At 37.0% G+C, this 21,240-nt stretch overlaps 1 protein-coding gene across 5 annotated transcripts in view; it reads right to left on the bottom strand.

The window, feature by feature from the left end:
- IL1RAP (interleukin 1 receptor accessory protein) overlaps positions 1-21,240 on the bottom strand; it is a 153,850-nt gene that overhangs the window by 84,113 nt on the left and 48,497 nt on the right. For all 5 annotated transcript variants that reach the window (XM_021671369.2, XM_064366920.1, XM_064366922.1 and 2 more), the window contains exon 2: positions 19,833-19,897. In XM_021671369.2, the coding sequence (XP_021527044.1) occupies positions 19,833-19,896 (64 nt within the window). In that variant the 5' untranslated portion in view covers position 19,897. The remainder of the gene's footprint in view (positions 1-19,832; positions 19,898-21,240) is intronic.

Below are 21,240 nucleotides of genomic sequence, written 5' to 3'. Positions count from 1 at the left end.
GAGGTCAAAGATCGAGACCATCCTGGTTAACATGGTGAAACCCCGTCTCTACTAAAAATACAAAAAATTAGCTGGGCATGGTGGCGCGTGCCTGTAATCCCAGCTACTCAGGAGGCTGAGGCAGGAGAATTGCCTGAACCCAGAAGGCGGAGGTTGCAGTGAGCCGAGATCGCGCCATTGCACACCAGCCTGGGTAACAAGAGCGAAACTCCGTCTCAAAAAAAAAAAAAAAAGGAAAATAGCAAGTGTTTGTGAAATGTACAGCAGCTGGACTTTCCATTCATTGAAGACGGGAATGCAGAAGTGAGTACAGCTACTTTGGAAAACAGTTTGGCAGCCTCCTATTAGGTTAAACAGATACTTACCATATGACCCAGCAATATCAGTCCAGGTGACAAAAACTTGTGTTGAGACAAAGCCTGTACATAGATGTTTACAGCAGCCTTAGTCATAATAGCCAAAAACTTGAAGCAATCAAATATCCTGTAACTAATCAATGAATAAACAACCGTGGTATATCCATACAATGGCATGCTACTCGGTAACAAGGAATGAACTTCTTATATTTAAGATAATATAGATGTACCACAAATGTGTCATGCTAAGTGAAAGAACCCAGACCAGTATGATTCTATCTATCTGATATTCCGGAAAACGCAGAATTATAGGAGCAGAAAATGATCAGTGGTTGCCAGGGACTGGGGTTTGGGGGACTTCACAGTGTCAGCATGAGAGAAATTTGGGGGGGATAATGGGACTTTTCTGTACCTAAATTGTGATGTTTGCTACATGGTTGTATGCATTTGTCAAAATTCATGGACTTCTTACCCCAAAAAACTCAATTTGACTATATGCAAATAAGAGTGAATAAAAATGAAAATAAATTTTAAAAGGTTCAGTTCCTACCTCTTATTTAGAGACTTGGCTTTACTTGTAACAACTGGGCAGAGGCAATTATTTAGTCATAGGCCCATTCTTCATTGCCATTTCTCACCTGTCAAATCACACAAATTCTTTATGGCCTAAATTGGACATTACACCTCAGGATACAGATGGCTGCCCTCAGTTTGAAGCAACTTCTCTCACTTTGAAACCAACATAGCTGTTTCTCTGAACCTCCCTTGTGATACTAACCACTTTGTGCCTTGCCTAATTGTTATTTGAGGCCAATCCACTGCTAGATTGTGAGTTGAAAGAGAGGGCTTTAGTCCTGCTCATTCACCACAGTGCCCAGCACACAGAGCTTGGTAAATATTTTTTTCTAAATGGGGTGGCATGAGTGCTGTTCATATACAGTGAAAACAGAGATCAGAAACTACATAGAAAGAAAAGTCTATGCTTCCTCAGAACTCTCTGACATAAACACTGTGTTATCTCATAGAAAATAATCTCATTTTAAAGAATGATTTAAAGAATTAAGTGTTACCCATTTATTATATCTTTTCATTCATTCACTATTTACTGAGCACCTACTAAGTGCAAAGGCTTTGCTACACATTAAAGATACAGAGGTAAATAAATCTGCCTATTCTCATGGAGCTTTCATTCTAGAGAAAGTCACAGACTAATTAATTAAGTAGTTAAATAAATAATTACACAATTAACAACAATTGCTATTGGAATGATTACCATGAAAAAGAAGTGTAGGGTATAAAGTGGATATAATAAGAGGGATCTTACTTAGTCTGAGAAGTCAGCAATTAGGCAAGAGATGGGATGTTCCCTGAGAAATCGACTTCTGAGCTGAGTGCAATAGAATGAAGATGTCGGGGGCTAAGTTGAGAGGAGAGTGTGTGAAGAAAGAACTTAGGTGAGAAAGGGAATAGTACATGTGAATTTCTGGAAGAATCTCAAAAACTTAATTGCCAGGGGCAAGAACAGTGGAATATGAAGAAGCTGAAGCAACATGTAGGAACCTGAAAATATAAGATCACATAGGCCACTGTAAGGGACTTAAATTTAATTCTAAGAATAATGGGAAATATTTCCAGAGTTTTCCACAGAGGAGACACTTGATTTAATTTATCATCTGAAATAGGTAACATTGGTTGCTGTGTGAAGAATGAACTGTAGAAAGAAAAAGTGAAGGAGAAACAGCTAGCTAGGAAGTTGCTGCAGAAAAATTCAAGAATGTGCCAGGCATGATGGCTCACACCTGTAATCCCAGCACTTGGGAGACCGAGGTGGGTGGATGACCTGAGGTCAAGAGTTTGAGACCAGCCTGACCAACATGGTGAAACCCTATCTCTACCAAAAATACAAAATTAGCCTGGGTGGTGGTGGGCACCTGTAGTCCCAGCTACTTGGGAGGCTGAGGCTAGAGAATCACTTGAACCTGGGAGGCAGGTTGCAGTGAGCCAAGATCATGCCATTGCACTCCAGCCTGGGCAACAAGAGCTAAACTCCATCTCAAAAGGAAAAAAAAGAGAGAGAGAAAAAAAAAAGAAAAGAAAAGTTAAAGAATGAGATTATGTGGCTTGGACTAGGATACTTAAGATGGAGAAGAGCAGATAGAGCCGCATGGAAAATGAGCAAAGATAGATTGATCAAAAACATAAAGAGAAAGAAAGGCAACTTGGTTCAGAGGCTCTTGAATCTCAAACTATGAGTCAGGTGTGGTGGCTCTCGCCTGTAATCCAAGCACTTTGGAGGCCAAGGGGGGTGGATCACCTGAGGTTGGGAGTTGGGAGTTCAAGAATCTCAAACTATGGAATGCTAGTTTGTTAGAGTCAATAGCTAAGCAAATTAACAGATGTGGAAACAGATTCAGAGAGGTTAAGCAGCTCGCCCAAATTCACCCAATAAATTAGCAACAGAACTGAATTGCAGTCTCAACATCTTTTATCCTCCTTATGTTATTCCTCATATTTATTTCTTTTAGAACCTAACTTTGACCTCTGCTTTGTTTTTCATGTTTAAAACACAGTATTGGTGCCATCATGAGTCACGGTGAATAGCAGGGGCCCTGACACAGTTAGACATGGAACAGATAAGAAATAAAGGAGCATGAAGTAAAGAACAGGGACTATTTTGCTCCTTATCATATCCTAATGCCTATCAAATACCTGGCTCACGGAAATACTGCAAACAATCACCGTTGAATGAAGAAATTTTATTTTCCCATCTTTCTTTGGTAAATATGTACCCCAGAACTTAAAGTATAATAAAAAAAAGAAAAGAAAAATACAATAGAAAAATAATACAAGCCTCAACTGATTTAGAGTCATCAAAATCAGGGAAGGTAGCAGAGAATCATAGAATCACAAACTGGTTGTAAAGCAACTGGTTTTAAAAAATAAGCTACTATCTACTTTTGAATTCTTAAACAACTGATATATAACTGAACGTTTGGATTTTGCAAAAACTCTGATGGGCAAGGGTTTGCTCACATTTGGCTATATGGATTCTTGTAAGCAAGCACTCACCTTCCAAGGTAAAAAGTCTCTATCCTATTCTCATAATACAGAGCACCAATTGGTGCTTACCTATCTGCCAAGTGTGTGGTATCTGTTTCTAGGCTCATTTGACTGAGCATCTGCTTCCTTATTTGCTTTTACTGGTTACAGAAAACTTCAGCTTCATTCTCTCACTGGATCTCCAAAACAGTTCTGTGGGGCAAGCAGAGCTGATATTATCAGCTTCATTTTATAGATAAGGACACTGAGAGTCACAGGGAGCCAGGATTTGACTTGGGTCCAGGGTTTTCTTCTCTGCATTATACATTGTGAATTACCCAGGGCAAGTTTTGATCCAGAACATTTTCTGAGTTCCCATAGCACTGAGATTTATATTTGCTATAGTAACAAAAAAGAAAACACTCAGATGCCCCTTTACTGAATCAGAGATTAAAGGGCTGAATCCTCTGAACACCTCTGAATTCACAGTGACCTCTTCTGCTGCTTCTTTTTTAAAAACCACCTTATTGAGGCATGATTGACATACAAAAAACTGTACATATTTGATGTGCACAAAGTGATGAGTTTGAAGATACATACATGGACAAGAAACCATCATCACAATCTATGCCATAATCATATACATAACCTCTAAAAGTTTGCTCCCATCCTATTATGTATTTATTTATTTATTAATTATTTTAGCGATTAGAACACCTTATATAAGATTTAATTTCTTAGCAAACTTTTAAGTATACAATACAGAAGTGTTACAGGCACTATGCCGCACAGTAGATTTCTAGGACTTACCTTGCCTAACTGAAACTTTGCATCCTTTGATTAACACCTCTCCATTTCTCCCCCTTCTCAGCCTCCGGCAACCACCATTCTACTCTCTGCTTCTATGAGTTTAACTATTTTAGATTCTTCACATAAACAGCATCATGTAGTGTTTGTCCTTCTGTGCCTGGCTTATTTAAGTTAGCATAATGTCCTCCAGGTCCATGCATATGGCAGGATTTCCTCCTTTTTTAGGACTGACTGATATTCAATTGTATGACATAATGCCTTTTCTTTATCCATTCTAGAAAAACACTATGGAAGTGTTGCCAAATAATTAAAAATAAGAGTAGCATTTGATTCAGCAGTCCCATATCTAGACAGATATTCACTGGAGCTGAAATCAGTAGAGTATGAAAGTTGAACGTGAGATACATGAGAGCTGAAATAAGTTGACCATAGATGTGCACACGAGTTGTTCTCAGTTGTATACAAGAGTGCAAACACCTCAAAGAGGTATATACTTCAAAATACTTCAAAAAGACATTTACAGTGGTACAGTTACCTTGGAAAATGTCAGTTCTTCAAAATATTAAGCATAGAGTTACCATGACTCAGTAACTTCTAGCTATATACCCAACAAAACTGAAAACAGACAAGTAAAAACTTGTACACATATGTCCATAGCAGCATTATTCATGATAGTCAAAATTTGGAAACCACACACAGGTCCATCAGGGATGAGTAATATTTATCAATTATTATTCAATGATGAATATTATTCAATACTAAAAAATGATGTAGTGATACATGCTATATCATAGATGTACCTTGAACACATTGCATTAAGTGCAAACTAAATCAATCACAAAATGCCACATATAATATCATCCCACGTATAAGAACTATCCAAAATAGGCAAATCTATAGAGACAGGAAGTAGACTAGTGGTTGCCTAGGGCTTGGTGAGGTGAGAACGGGTTGTGGATTGGTTGCTAATCCTCAGGGCTTCCTTTTGGGGTGATGGAATGTTCTAAAATTAGATTGTTGTGATGGCTGCATGACTAATGTGTCTGGTTTTATTGCTTTCAATACAAGGAATCTTTAGAAAAGATATAAAATAAAAGATGTCCTCAGTAATAAAAGGGTAGATATCCCTTGGGTCTGCCAGGAGAAAAGAATCATGGGCTTGAGAACAGAGGACAAAACCTTGAGTTCTGGTTCTTCTACTTCCTATATGTAAAACTATGTCTAAACCACCTAATCTCTCCAGGCTACTATTTCCTTATTTGTGAAATGAGAATAATAATATATTTTACAATGTTATTCTAAGATCAAATAATATAAGCATTTTAATACTGTAAAATGCTATTTGATATTATTCATCACTATAATGGTTAGTGAATATAATGGTAATGTGAACTGTAGCTGGCACACAGTGTAAGCCTAATACAACATATGTTTATGGCATAGAGAAATGAAGGAATGCCGATGGATAAAGGAGAAAGTACTCATTTGCTTAACACATGCATAACGATGCCTACACATATATTGAAATGCTGACAACTAGCTTAGTATACTCTGTAGTACTGAGCTCTTAAAAGCAAAACCAAAAACAAACAAAACAGAAAGCTGCCTATAATGAAGAGAAATGTTTAAATCAGTAGATAAAGTACGTAAGAATAAGAGTGTATTGATAGGTTTTGGGCTAAGCATCTGATATGGTTTGGCTGTGTCCCCACCCAAATCTCATCTTGAATTGTAGTTCCCATAATCCCCACATGTCATGGGAGGGATCTAGTGGGAGGTAATTGAATCACAGTGGTGGTGGGGAGGGTTAACCATGCTGTTGTCATGATAGTGAATGAGTCTCATGAGATCTGATGGTTTTATAAAGGGCAATTCCCCTGCACATGCTCTCTGGCCTGCTGCCATGTAGGACATGCCTTTGCTTCTCCTCCACCTTTCTCCATGATTTTGAGTCCTCCCCAGCCACGTGGAACTGTGAATCCATTAAATTTCTTTTTCTTTATAAAGTACCCAGTCTCAGTTATGTCTTTATTAGCAACTTGGGAACAGACTAATACAGTATCCAATATTAGTAGACTGATGGAGGAAAGTGGGGAGTCACTAATTTCAAATTCCAAGTATTTGGGTAGCTAATGCTTATTTTCTTGACATGACATACTAACAAATACAGAAAGATGAGCCATGGTTATAACGCAGGAAAATCTATGGTAATATCTATTTTCCCTCAGAAAACTTCTAATTTAGTAGTTTACCAAGGTCATTTCATGAATATTGAAATTATCTCTGTGCTAGAGAAGTTATTACCGTATCAATTTACAGAGAGAAACAAAGAGCCAAGGCTTAAACTATCATACCTGTCACAATTCCCTCTTGCTTGCCATCCCAAGGATTACAACAGTTCAGATCTATATAGTTTCTTATTTCTAAAAATTAAGTTACCCTTTAATTCCAATCATAAATTTAACTAGATTGAAATACAGTCAGACAATAAGTACTTTTATTTTTTAATTATTTTTAATTTCAACTTTTATTTTAGATACAAGCTACAGATGCAGGTTAGTAAAATGGGACTATTGCATGATCCTGAAGTTTGGGGTACAGATACCCGATAGGTAGTTTTTCAACCTGTGCCCTCTTCCCTCCTCTCTCTAGTAGTCTGCAGTGTGTATTGTTCCCATGTTGATGTCCACATGTGCTCAATGCTTAGCTCCCTTTGTAGCAATATTCATGCAGTTGGAGGCCATAATCCTAAAATAATTAATGTAGTAACAGAAGATAAAGTTATTTTAAAAGGGGGGGAAATAAACCGAAACATAATTCTACTTTTCAAAGGTAATCATGGTTAAGATTTGGGTGTACGCTGGACATGGTGGCTCACACCTGTAATCCCAATACGTTGGTAGGCCAAGGCAGGAGGATCACTCAGGAGGATCTCCTGAGGCCAGGCATTCAACACTAACCTGGGCAACATGGCGAGACCCCATCTCCACAAAAAAAAAAAAAAAAAAAAAAAAAAAAAAAAAAAAAAAAACAGAAAGAAAGAAAGAAAAAATTAACTGAGCCTGGTAACATGCCCCTGTAGTCCCTACTACTTGAAAGGCTGGGGCAAGAAAATCTCTTGAGCACAGGGATTTGAGGCTGTAATGAGCACTCTAGCCTAGGTGACAGAGCAAGACCCTGTAAAAAAAAAAAAAAAGGTGTATCTTATGCCAAAAAGGTTTTCCACATGCTTACATATGTATGACCAGAGTGACATGCTAGTAATACCCAGGGGGTGATGAGGAAGCTAATTTCTAGCATCAGTTTACCAATTTCCATGGGGTAAAGACTCCTACCAAAGCCAATTTCAAATGACTAATTTAATAAAGGGCTTAAAAGCTTTCTAAAAATTGAATAATTGGTTCTTACAAGCCCACATCACGTAGCTCTAGCAAACAACTGCCACAATTGGTAAAGGTTTCACACTAGTTCTGCTATATGGCACCTGTTTTTAAACAGACACATCTATTACAAACAAGTCCATCATAGTCCATTTTACTGATATATATATATATATATATCAATATATGTATATATATCAGTATATATATATGTATATATTGATTTAAGTATCCTTTATCATGAATATTCATATTGTTTCCAATATTACTCATTGTAAAAATCTTATGAAAAATACAGGTTTTGTGTATGTCTTTACGTATTTCTATGACCATTTTCTTAGGATACAGTAATGGATGGTTCATTGTAAGATTAAAGGGAGGTATTTTGGGGGTATCTTTGAAACAAATAGCCAAGGTCCCCTCTACAAAGCCTATGCCAGGGGCACTCTCAACCACTGTGTGTGAGACCAGCATACCTGGTCATTAAATCACTGTATCCTGACCAATGCTAGGTGGAATTGTTCTTTAATCTCTGCCAGACGAATGAGTGAAAAAAAAATGGCATCTCATGTTGGATTAGCTTGAATCTATTTTCTCACTCATGAACTAGAGCTTCTTTTTAGCCTGATCAATCTATGCTGATCCGTTTTTGACGGCCTGAACTGCTAGTTTCAAATTTTTTTGCTAATTTTTCCAAAGTATGCTTTATACTGAAAAGATGTGTGTGTGTGTGTGTATGTGTGTGTGTATAACAGCTCCTTGTATTCTGATAACATGAACCCTTTGCCATATACTTATGTTTTCCCAATTTTTCAGTTGTCCTTTAACTTATAATATTTTGTGCTGTACTAATTTTTAAAATCTTTATGTAGTCAATTACATCAGCCTTTCTTTGCTAACCCCTACCTTTGATGACATATCTAGAAATGTCTCCATCCCAACATTATAAAAAATATTTGCATGTATTTTTTTCTACTACTCTTAGAGTTTAATTTATGTTTTATATTCAAATATTTAATTCAACTGAGATTTATTTCAGGGTACAAAGTAGGAATTGTACCCCAATTAAATTCCTACCTTGTGAAGTACAAGGTAGGTATTTAATTATTTTTTCTAAAAAATTATCCAAATGTCCTAGCATTAAAATATATCTTCTTCCTCTGACTCTGGATGTTAACCCTGGGCAGCCGCCAGCTGCAGAGCTGGCTTCCTTTCTTTTCTGGATTCCTGTTTTCACTTCAATTTTGGCCTCTAAGGATTTCTTACCAACTCAGCAATTCATTTTAAATGACATTTATTTTTAAATGTAGCATTTCAAGCTGCTTTACAGCAAAAGGGGTGTTTAAAGGACCTTGTCCGCCATACTGGGAAAAACAGAAATCTTTTCCAATCTTATTCCCACATAGCAGCTAGCATGCTCATTTAATACCTTAGCTGGATAATGTAAGGGTCCTGCCCAAATCCTTTCAATGCCTTTTTATTGCAGTTAAAGTAAATGTAACAACATCCTCAGAATGTGCTGCACCCTGCCTACCTCTTCCTTTTCATCTCATGCTCCATTCCCCATAGTTCGTGAAGCTCCCGCAACCCAGCGCCTACATGCCATCCCATTGTCCTTGAAGAAGGCTCATTCTCATCCCTCAATTCTCAATAAAATAGCATCTTCATTAATAGATCTTCCTTAATTATGGGATAAGGAAAGGAATATCCCATTACGTTCCATCACTATAATGCCTTATTTATAATTAGAGAACTTCTTATACAAATAGGTTTATTTACTTATTTTCTTCAAGTAAGAAATGACTTGAAGCCCTTCCCAAGACTATGAACTCCATGAGGGCAAAGATAATTTGTTTTGGTTACCAACACAGGCAAGTACAGTGTCTAGCACATAGTCATACACTATAGATAAATGAATGAATACACACACAATGTCTTTCTCATCTTTACCTACCCTATGGACGGGGGTCAGCACATAACAGGTAAAAGGTGCCCAGGAGACATATGCTGAATTGGATTTCACATCTAATCATGAAGGACCAACCTCTGTAAATATGGAGGTTATACAGATCTTTGCCCTGTTTCTATTAAATCCCAAAGATGCACATTTAAAATAGGAGGGCAATACTTATCATCCTTTTGTGACAAAAATATTCCATGTTTTGAAATGAATAATTAGCATATTAAAAAACTGATTTCCCTGGAACTGAAGAGGATTTGTGTATTAAATCTGCTGGGATTTCAATTCTGGAGAGTTTGCAGTACGTGAAATAGCTTACCTGTGTATGAATATGGATGGGTTAAGGTGCCCCCAGCCCATACTTCTGTGTACTTACTGAGCCCAAGTGACAGTTATTCTAGCTGTTTTGTTGCCATACACACAAAAAGTGATCATTTCGGAGAAAGATAAAACATTCCAGCTCCACCAGAAATAAAATAGAACTTGGAGTGAAACCACAATCAAATTTCACAATTCACCTCCAATCACTGCCAAAGATTAGCAGAAAAGAACTGGCATTTTTAAACTGAAAAGAATTTTCTAGAACTCTACACTGCTGGGTACCCAAAAAATCTCTGAGCCACGTGCAAACATCCTTGACTCAGTCCCTTACCCCCTAAGTGGAGGGATAGAGGCTGCAGTCAGTCGTTGGAAAATGAGGAAAAGCTAGGGAATTAAGACTTAGTACCTCTGAGTTAGCCACAGGGGAAGCCATATGAATAATGTCAAAGCAACCTTGCAGCACACCAAAGTTAACAGCTTCCCACTCCACTCAAACCCACTGCATCTGTACCAAGCCACCTTTCCCTCATCGATCTGCAATCTTATTCCAGTTTAGAACTGCTTTCCTTTGAAAATTTTTTTATAAACTTGGAAATATGTATATTATCCCTATATACACAATTAAAGTGTACTATATATGTTTCAGGAAGACTGGAGCAAATCACCTTGAAATTTTATTTGCAACATGAAAAATCACATCTTAGGTTCTGTTTTGGTAACTGGTTAAATGTTTCTTTTCAAATATGTGTGTTCCATATCATCAGTTATTGATAGATTTGGTTGGCATGTTTGGAAAATGAAGTCTTAATTATAAATAATTCAGTGGCAGCATGGTATATTTTAAATAACAGTGCATCTTAAAGTCAAATAGCAATACAAATTTTACCACTTACTACTATAGTGATATTAGGTAAGTTAATTCAATTTTTTGAATTTGGAGTTCCTCACTTATAACAATAGAAGAAAAAACACATTTCTGTATTATGAGGCTTTTCAGAAATGAATATAATCTTATATGAGTATAGTCCTTGATTTAAAGAATGTTATGTTCCTCACCTTCCTTCCTTTCCATTACCTACCTCACTACATAGCAATTATCAATTTACAGAGAATTAAAATAAAATAGATTTAAAGTCATATTTAGCTTAACATGGTCTTCTTTTAGTAATTAAAAAACCAATACTGTAAAATGCTTCATGGCTATTACTGTAGTCATCAATTATTACTGCATTATAGATGAGAGACCCTTTTTAAGAACAGGATATTGAGAGTAATATAGGTGAGAGAGCTAAAAGTTTGCCTTAATAAAGCAACCAGGAAGAAAGACCCTGTCTTCACTTTCTTCCTGAAATTACCCTTAGCATTTTACTAAGAAGATTTGCAGTGGGAGGGAGAAAGTCCTCCAACACTTCCGATTACTAATTACTCCATTTACAATTTCCATGATTTCAATCAACCTCCAAATAAAGCTAGGCCCTCCTCTTAGACCTGAATATAGATGGGTTGGGTTTCTACTGTGCCTCAAGAAATACATAGCTACTAGCAAAGACATTTCACAGCTCAGTGTCAATTGCAAACAACAGCAGATAGTTTCTGCCTTAGGACTTAGAAACTTGCAAAAGTGGATCCAGAGTCTTGACGGTTTTGCCTGCCATCTCTTCTTCCTTCATTATCCTGAAGGGCATGCAAAGTTTTCAGTCTCCACCATCTCTGCTGTACCCTTTATTTTTTTTTCTGAATAAAAGTATCCTGATTAACAAAGCCTTATCCCTAGAGATGCTGATCACTCTCATGGCTGTAGGTGTGCTAGATGCAAGGAAATTTCCGAAAGATTTAAAGTTTCTATTTTCTCTCACCATCTTAATATACTAGGAAGGAAGGAAAGGGTAAGAATGTAAAACAAACAGACAAAACACCTAGAAAAAAATCAACTGTTCAAAAAGGAAACCATTCAATGCAAAGCTCAGGAAAAAAAAAAAGTGGGGAAGTATTTAAATGTGGTATTAAAAATGGTTTAGTTTCTTTGGTATTCTGAAAAAGTATATAGCTGGGTTTGCATCAAATCCAGGAAATCCATCTAGGAATACTTTATCTATCTCTATTTTCCTCTTTGTATTTTCTGTCTCTCTCTCTCTTTCCTACTATCCCTCTTTTTAAAAAAATGTCTTCCCTATCTTCCTCTCTCCCTCATTCTTTCTCTTCTCTCCTTCTTCTTTTTCTTCTTTTCCTTTGCCTTGAGTGGGCATCAGAAAATGATGAAAAGACATGTAGAATCAAGCCATGTGAATGTCAAAACATCTATCGTATAAGAAATTCAATTTTCCTTAGATGACCAGATAAATTAAAAATTCAAAAAAAGGAAAATATAAGAATAAAATTAATGTTTTCCCTTTAAAAATCAAATATCAGTCCATTAAGCAATTTTGGGACAGTCTGAAGTCTCAAAGCCTCTAGAGAAGGATAGGGCATTCAGGTTAAATCAGGTGCATCAAGTTAAAGCTAGTAGGTTTTTGCATCTGCTCATCAGATAAGTCTATGGCAAACAAAGATTTCTCCCCCTTGAACAAAAGGGAAAACAAAACTATCGTAAATTATGATTAATAATGATTGAAATCCACTTGGGAACAATAATTTGTATATCTGTTTGCTTTAAAGCAGGTGTGTCTAATCTTTTGGCCTCCCTGGGCCACTTTGGAAGAAGAAGAATTGTCTTGGGCCACACATAAAATAAGCTAATACTAAAAATAATTGATGATCTAAAAAAAAAAAAAAATCAGGAGAAGTCTCGTAATGTTTCAAGAAAGTTTAGAAATATGTAGGGCCATATTCAAAGCTGTTTTTGGCTTCATGTGGCCCGCGGGTGATGAGTTGGACAAGCTTGCTTTAAAGTGATAAGAGTGAATTGAAAGTATTCTCACTCCAAAAATGGTAACTATGTTAGGCAAGACATATGTTAATTAGCTAGATTTAGCCAATTCACAATGTATAAATACTTCAAAATGTCATGTTACCTATCATAAATACAACTTAATCTCTCATCTAGTAATAATAATAAAGGTCCATATTTCAACTGTAGTTGTACTTTTTTTTTTTTTTTGAGAAAGAGAGACAGGGTCTTGTTCTATAGCCCAGGCTGGAGTGCAGTGGGATGATCACAGCTCATTTTATCTTTACCGCCCAGGCTCAACTGATCCTCCCACCTCAGCCTCCTGAGTAGCTGAGCGTACAGGTGCGCATCACCGCACCCAGCTATTTTTAAAAAAATTTTTTTGTGGAGTCAGGGTCTTACTATTTTGCACAGGCTGGTTTCAAACTCCTGATCTCAAGCAATCTCCCCACCTCAACCTCCCAAAGTGCTGGGATTACAGGCATGAACCAGTGCACCTGGCCCATGGTATACTTCTTATGCAAGTGTAAGTAATTCGTAATAAAATAAAACTCACTATAATAAATTAATAAAAAGCAATATTTAATAGAAAAAAAATCACACATATAGAAATCATGATAGATGTGCTTGTTTTCTTTTCCTTTCCTCTTAAGTATCTACACTTATGCAGTAGGTCCTGGGGAAGGCACCACTGAGAAAACATAATTGGCAAATAGTCTCGATTGGTCAGTCTTGCAAGCATTGCATGGCAAGCCCAAATCTCAAAGAGACTATAACATTTTCTTATGTAAGTGAAGATGAAATGCAAATACCAGTAAATTGGTGTACATATCAAAATGAACACTCCTATATATCTCAAAGAGCACTTTGAAAAATAAGAGAGTATCTTGGAAGAAAAAAAATGGGCTGATGGATAAGAGCCTTAAATCACTATTTCAGACCCTACCAACACTGTAGAAAAATGATATTTATTTCCCAATAATGTACAGCTACACCGAGCATTTTGGTTCCTATGGCAGAAGGAGAAATGAATGTCATAAAAACAACACACTATGGCCTAGGTTGTTGAGGGAGTTATTATTTTATTTCTTTTCTCTCATTTTCTTAGTTGCCTTGCATTTTTGTTGTTCCTACTGTCTCTAAAACAGGAAAGAGCAAACCCAAGCAACTGTGTACATCAGCTTTTATAGGTTTGGATGGCAGGTACTTGAAGTTGACTGAGATTCCCAAATTATTTGTGAAATGTATCCATTTTCTCTCTGTTCCTTAAAAGTAAAAGAGAGATGGCAGCACTCAGTGGATTTAAAAACAGAGCAATCATTGTGTTGTTATCTTGGGTGTATACGTATTTCATTTTCTAAAGGAGTTAATCAGTTACACAGAAAAGAAATTTTTTAAATGGTGAAATAAAAATGGGTAGGAACTGGTGTTGGGAGTGAGTCACTGCCAAGGTGGCGATCTGGTCCTTAAAAATATGGTAGAAATGAATATTCAGGGTGGGAGGAGGGAGGGAAATGATAGCAAAAACAAAGGTAATTCAAAGCGTAGAATAAATTCTTGTAATACAAACATTGTTACCTACAGTGATATGCAGGCATTCCTGCAAAAATACTGGTTTCCCTTAACTAACACAGCCATGTGAAAAAGAACCAGGTCATTTTTCTAAACTTAGAATTATCACTGTGATAAAAGAAGCCGTGTATCTGCAAAGTCAGTATCAGGCCAATTACGTGGCACTTAAATCTCTTTTCAATCAGGCTATAGTAAATCCACCCTTGGGAAATATAAGTAACTAAAACATAAGTGTGTTTCAAACTACAAACACAGCTTAAAGAAAAAAAAAGTGAAGAGATCTGCTCCCACGACGCATCATTTAAATGACAACAGGGTGAAATTCTGTACTTCCAATGACCTTTAGGTTCAAGAATAAAATGAAACAGTATTCTTCATACATTTTCCAAATGTTTGGACTAAATTACATAGAAATGAAAAATGTTCAGGATGACTAGTCATGGGCAACCAATACAGGAAGCCATGTCACGAGTATATCTGAGTATGGAGTTTTTAAAGCAAGGATATTCAAATAAAATGAGGCCATTGGGGCTGGCAACAAATTGAATTCTTACCAGAAGCTAAAGAAGCATCACATAGAATTAATAATATTGTATGTCCTTGCAAAGGCAAGACAGAATTTAAAAAAGAAAGACACCTAGCCAACTATAACCAAAATACATTAAATGTGGACATTTTCTTCATGTGAAGTAATTCCTGTCCTGCAAAATTTGTTCCCAACCTGTCTTTCCAGCTTGGCTTCTAAATGCCTTCATACTGTCTTTTGAGTTGCCTGAACTATTTCATTCCCAAAAAGAGATGCATTTCTTCCTAGGAAAGAGCAATGATTAAGTCTTCCCCAATATCTCCTGACAGGATGGGTAACTTTCTCTGCTCCCACAGCATTCTATTTGGTAATTGTTTTCTCTTCCTTCTCTCAAACCTTACTGTAATACTCTTAAATAAGAAACTCCTCTTACTAACCCTGGATTGTACAATATAAAATGGTCAAACACATGATCTTTAGAATAAAGTAAAATTATTGTTAACATTGTTACTAGAAGCAATTTAAGTAACTAAGAGGAGGAATATACCCTGTGGGTGTCCATGATGCATAATGTTCCTTCATGAAAAACAAGAAACTGGAATTGATTGGGATCTACTGCTGTTGTTTGTTAGTTGTCTGGTTGGTTAGCTTGGTTTATAAATAAAGACACAGTGATAAAAAAATGATGAAATGACCACTTTACTGTTCTCAAACAACTCACAGAGTAACAGAACTTAAATCTCTCAATTACTAGGAAACCACAGTGTTTTTTACTATTTATTTATTTTGCATTGTGTAATTCACTCCCAATAATTTGATAGATTATTTCCATTCTCTACAAATTTTGTAAAAATATAATGAAAAAGGAATCAGAGGATATTACTTCTCTTAGCAGGGCATAGTCCTAAAGAAACACAATGTAGTATGGATTTAAAAAAAAAAAAAAAGAGCACTGTTTCTGGAGTCAAGGCAGCCTAGCTCTATCAGGCATGCCATCATGAGCATCATGCACCTGGGCTACCTCCCTGGAGCTTCATTTCCCAAACTATCAAACAGGTAGAAGAGTCTCTAGCCCCTACCCTATACAATGTTTCCTGTGAAGTTAATGATAATGTGTGTGAAATCTAGCCCTGCACCTGGCACACGGTCAACTGTTGACTCTGAAATAAAATCTTTTTCAAAGATTTGTGTGTGTGCCTGCATTTTGGGGAGGCATTGCACTATCTTTTTCATGTGATTTGTGCAGCAAATAATTTTGCTATGGTAATATTTTTAAAATTCATTATATTCTATATGGTGCTATTTTTATTATCGCCTCAACTTGGGATCACAGGCTCCAAAATTTATTTCTACTCCAAAGGCAGCTTTTACCAGTTCAGCTTCCTTACACGCTGCCAATGAAGCCCAGCAAAAGAGACATGTATTGAGCTGAAGTGTTCATTTCGAAGTCTTACTAACAGAACCTCTTTGAGTTTATTAGTAAAAATATTTAATACTATAATAAGCAAAACAGGAATATTGAGTTTGAATTTTGGATTACAATCATTTTCCTCCTGAAGAAAATGTTTAAGCACTGTGAAGGGGTAGGAAAACAATGGAAAGATACTCCTTACCTAAAAGGCATAGAGACCTATCACAGAGGGGTTCTTCAACAGTTTGCAAAATGATTGATTACCTGTGGTCCCTTAGATCTTAAACTTCTTTCTAAATCATTTATATTCTAGTAGACCCCAACTGAAGCATATTTAGTAAAAATAATATTGATGTCAGGAATCCAGAAACTAGTTGAAGTTACAGGCATGCTAAGTATAGCTGTGTGACTTCAAGTAATACATTTAAATACTTTGATGGTAACTTGTTTTATCCAACGAAGGTAGTTACAACAGCTCTGACTACCCCATGGTTTGGGCTTGAGAATGACACTGAATATGTACAATGCAAACTGCTTTTTTAAGCAGAGGGAGCTTTATTATTACCACAACTAGCACATTATAATTACAGAATCACTATTATAATTATCTAAGCTTTAATTCCTTAAAGGGAAATAAAGCTCTTTATAAAAATTATTTGCTTTTATCACCACCTAAGATGAAAATGTTGCTTCCCCATTCCTGAGGGGATAAGGAGATCACATTACTGCTACCAGAAAAATCTTGATCTGAAGTTAGAATCGTATGACTTAAAGGCCAGTTCACTGCATGTGAAAACACATTGCGTGGCGCTAAATTCTGATGCTGTTATGGTTTCTTTTTTTATATTTGAGGCTTATCTTAAAAAGCCCACACAGAAGGACTCAGAACAACAAAATAAATGTCTTACTACTAAGATATGCATGTAGAGTGCTTTAGGGTTTTCAGAACATTCCTCCTTTGTCCCTGACATCAACCCGTGTTTCCGTTGAGACGGGAACCTGAGCACAAGGAGAGTCTCACAAAAGACCAACAAACCTGTCAGCATCCACAGATACCCTGTAAAAGGCAATACCTTCATGCGCAGAGAGGTTGGTTGATCCCTCGAGATGTGCGATGATTTCTTTCTTCCCCCACTAGCCCAGAGCCAGTTGCTCTTTTAGTTTTTGTCAACAACATGTCCTTTTTGTTCCTCTCCCTCCAACTAGGAAGTGGCATCACTGTCAGACACAATACACCTCTTCATAAGGAAGGCAAATGAGTATGTGCCAGATGGGCTGTGGGGATTACAACATGTTTCCTGCTCTCATGGTGACGCAATGTGGCTGGTATGAGAACTTATCTTATTCAAGACGTTAGTTTCCCCTAGCAGAATTATGAGTCACAGTTCCTGGGTAGAAAGCTCTCTTACGAACAGCACTTGAGGTGGGGGCTGGGAACTCCTTGGATGGATTACAGTGAAGGTCATTCAGAAAAGTAACATGGCCAGGACCGCTGGGAAGGTACCAGCACTCACTAGCTTCTGGAACCTTCACGATCCTTCAGCAATGGTAACACAGTCACCTCTCCCTCTTCCTTCAAGATAAGGGAGAACAAAAACCACATCATAAGTTACTGGCATGAACCCAAACAGGTTCCATTATAAAACTACACAGTTTAGGGGCAGGGGAAGGGATATAAAGGGGCATATGTTCAACCATTTAATACCTACATATTGAGTATCTGTTGTGTGTCTATGTGTCAATCATTATTCCGAGTGTTTGGATAACAAACAAAAGTTTCTGAACAACTTCCCGCCCTCAGGCAGCTTAAAATCCAATCCAAGACAGAGAGAGGAAAGGAGGAAAGAAAAGGGATGGAGAGAAACAAAAGCAGGAAGGCAGAAAAGGAGGAAGGACTGGGAGTTGGGGGAGAAAAAGAGGAAGGAAAAGGAGGAGGAAGATGAAGAGGGAGGAGGAGGACACAAGAGAAAGAAGGTTAATATAATATCAGGAAATGTGAGTGTTATAAAGAAAGCTGAAACAGGAGAGAGGGATAGACAGTGACTGGTTGGGATTTTTAGTTAAGATGGTCAAGGAAGCTTCTGTGAGCAGATAACATTCAAACATACAACTAAATCAAAGAAGAACAAATTAAAATCAAGAACTATATTTACTATATTTGAAAATCAGGACATCAAGAAATTCACCTATCAAATGGGACACCTAACCAAGCAGGATCGATGCTGGACTAAACAGCCAGGGAGCTGTCTACTAGTGCATCCCAGCTGAACAGCAGCCCCGGTTATCCACAGCCATTCCTCTGTGAAGCTCCAAAGGGCCAACAAGGCTAGAAGTTACCTCTCCTTTCAGCTTTGAGCTGACTCTGTCCTACTTATACCACTCCTTTAGTGCTATTTTTGCTTTCCAATACAATGCTTTATGTAGTACAGAAAAGCTGAAATGTACCCAGAAAAGATGATCAGGATGGTAGGAGGGCTCAGATCTATGTCATATGAAAAACAGTTGGAGGCATATATTGCAGAACACTGAGGTCATGGTTATATGGTAACTAAACATATCGGAAGCCCTCTTAGAAGCCCTCTCACACAGAAAAGGAATTAAAACAGTGATATGGAAAGTGTGGTTCATGGTGTTCAGGGGAATTTTACCTGAAAAGCTTTATAAAATGAGGACCTCTAGGTTTCCTTCATTACAATTAGAGAATCATTGCATTAGGTTTTCGGTTGTTTTGTTTCTTATCTTTTTTTTTTTTTTTTCCAGTCCTGCAGTTGAGCCAAGTAAATATTTGGAAAGAGACAAATTTCAGTTTTAGGTGCTAAAATCAAAGAGACAAATTTCAGTTTTATGTACTAAAAACTTTCTAAGAATTTGATTAGTCCAAAAACACAGGCTGCAATTTAATGACTAATAGTCAGAGGTGGAGAGTGGTTCTGGGCATAGTTCTGGGAAGAAGAGGCAACCTGAAAAGATGGATTTTCGAATAGCAAGTCTCTTCCATCTCTAATTTCATGTGATCCAAGCCCATGATGACTGAGTTTGCTTTTTAATCTCAATAAAGGTCTTAGTTGGCTCCTCTTATGAAGTAACATCCAAAGAAAGAATGAGTCTAAAGACAAATTCTCTTTTTTTCCTATATAGAAACAATATGACAAAAACTCATCATTATGTCATTTACCATCTCAATGGATAATTACCATTGATGCCTTCTCCACCACTGGCTCAAATCTGAAAAACAGATTGTGCTATTATCACTTCCACTTTTTCCCCATAGGACCTGAGGTAAGGGAAAACAGCAATAGTCTAGTTGGCTTAGTGTGAAGGTGATGAAAATTCCTGTATTTAAACACAGCAGACCACTTTCCCCCTGTGCACTCTATCCCATGAAGACTAGAGACATCAGTGGTTCTATCGCCAAAATTGTTATTATTCTGCTTTATGATTACTTGCTACCACAGAAGACAATGGACATAAATAACATTATGCTCATTTAAATTCATTCTCAGGAAGAGTGAACTCATTACTCTATGCATGACTTGCATTTTAATACATTTTCAAAAGCCATTCACTTACCTGAGGCATCACTTTGCAGAATTCCATAAAAGTAGAGACTCATTACACACCACAGAAGTGTCATCCTATAAACATAAACACAAAGATAAGGAGAATCGCTTATTACTTTGAAGTGCTTAAATGATAATAACTAGCATGTATGCATGCTTGCTTACTATAGACTAGGGATTGTTCTAGGAATTTTACAGTATCAACAAATTTAATTGTCAGAACCAACCAATAAAACAGGTTTTATTTTGTTTTTGCTTTGTTTTGTTGTTTTTAATTCCCATATTACATGCAGATAAAGAAATTTCATAGACAAGTTTAAATAACATAACCAAGATCCTTTGGCTAGAAAGTGGTAGAGCTATAATCAAACTCCAACTGTCTGTCTCTACAACTATCTTTTTCACTGAACTATAACTGCCTACTTAAAAAATATTCATCTGGATTTTCTGACCAGGACTCACATTCCGGACAGATAATTCAAACTTCTTACCCCTCTTTGCATTCCCTTGGTGTATTTCCAGTGGGAATATTTTACAATCCAGGTACTTTTCCATTTTAGTGACACGTAGAAAGTCTAGGAATCCTGGATTCAGACTTTGTCTGCAATCCATCACACTCTAAATTTATGTTAAGGAAAACTATATAAATCTAGTTCCCTGCTGCTCTTGCTCTCCTCTTCTCACTGGAAGAGAGAAATGATGAGGTAGGAGTCTAATTTCTGTGATATTTAGCCTTCCTATTGATAACCAGCTGAAGCAGCCCACTACTGTGACCCATACGCTTACATTTGGTTGTGTGATATTTAATGCAGAAGACCTGGAGATTTGACAGCTCCGTGAAGTATTTCTTTTCCTACTATCCAAGACATAACTGGCCACTGCTAAAACCTCTGTGGGCTATACATACTGAATCCTGAAGACAATGCAGAAAATCTGTGCTTAAGAACTCTGCTTTGTGTGTCGAATGTAATAGTCATATAAGAATGCCTGCAGAGGTCTTGAGAGCTTGTCCAGATCATACTTCTACTAAGTGACAAAGATGGGATTTACATCCACATTGGGCTAACTACAAAGACTATGATCTCAAAGAGCCTATGCCACAAGTTTCACAACCACAGGTATGCAGCTGCTTAAACTGATCAAAGAGGTATTTGATAAATAAGGTTCCCATATAATATTATTTAAAATGGGGCAGTTTTAAGAGCATTAAATTAAAACGAAAGTTATAAACTACACAAGGAATCCAAGCTGTGTGGCTACCCTAAAGGATGATGCGAGTTTCCAACTCCCGTCACCTCTCTTAACCACACGTCTCGAAAAATCTCTGGTTCATGCTTTCTTTTTTAGCCTGGTTGTACACAAATCACAGGTGAGCTCATCATATCAGAAGCTATTGTTTTATCTGATAAATTAAATGA

The sequence above is a fragment of the Aotus nancymaae genome, unplaced genomic scaffold, assembly GCF_030222135.1.
Source record: "Aotus nancymaae isolate 86718 unplaced genomic scaffold, 86718_ANA_hifiasm-v0.15.2.pri h1tg000067l, whole genome shotgun sequence".
NCBI classification, from domain to species: Eukaryota; Metazoa; Chordata; class Mammalia; order Primates; family Aotidae; genus Aotus; species Aotus nancymaae.
Note: the sequence above shows the minus strand (reverse complement) of the source record. Positions and strands in the feature narration are given on the sequence as shown.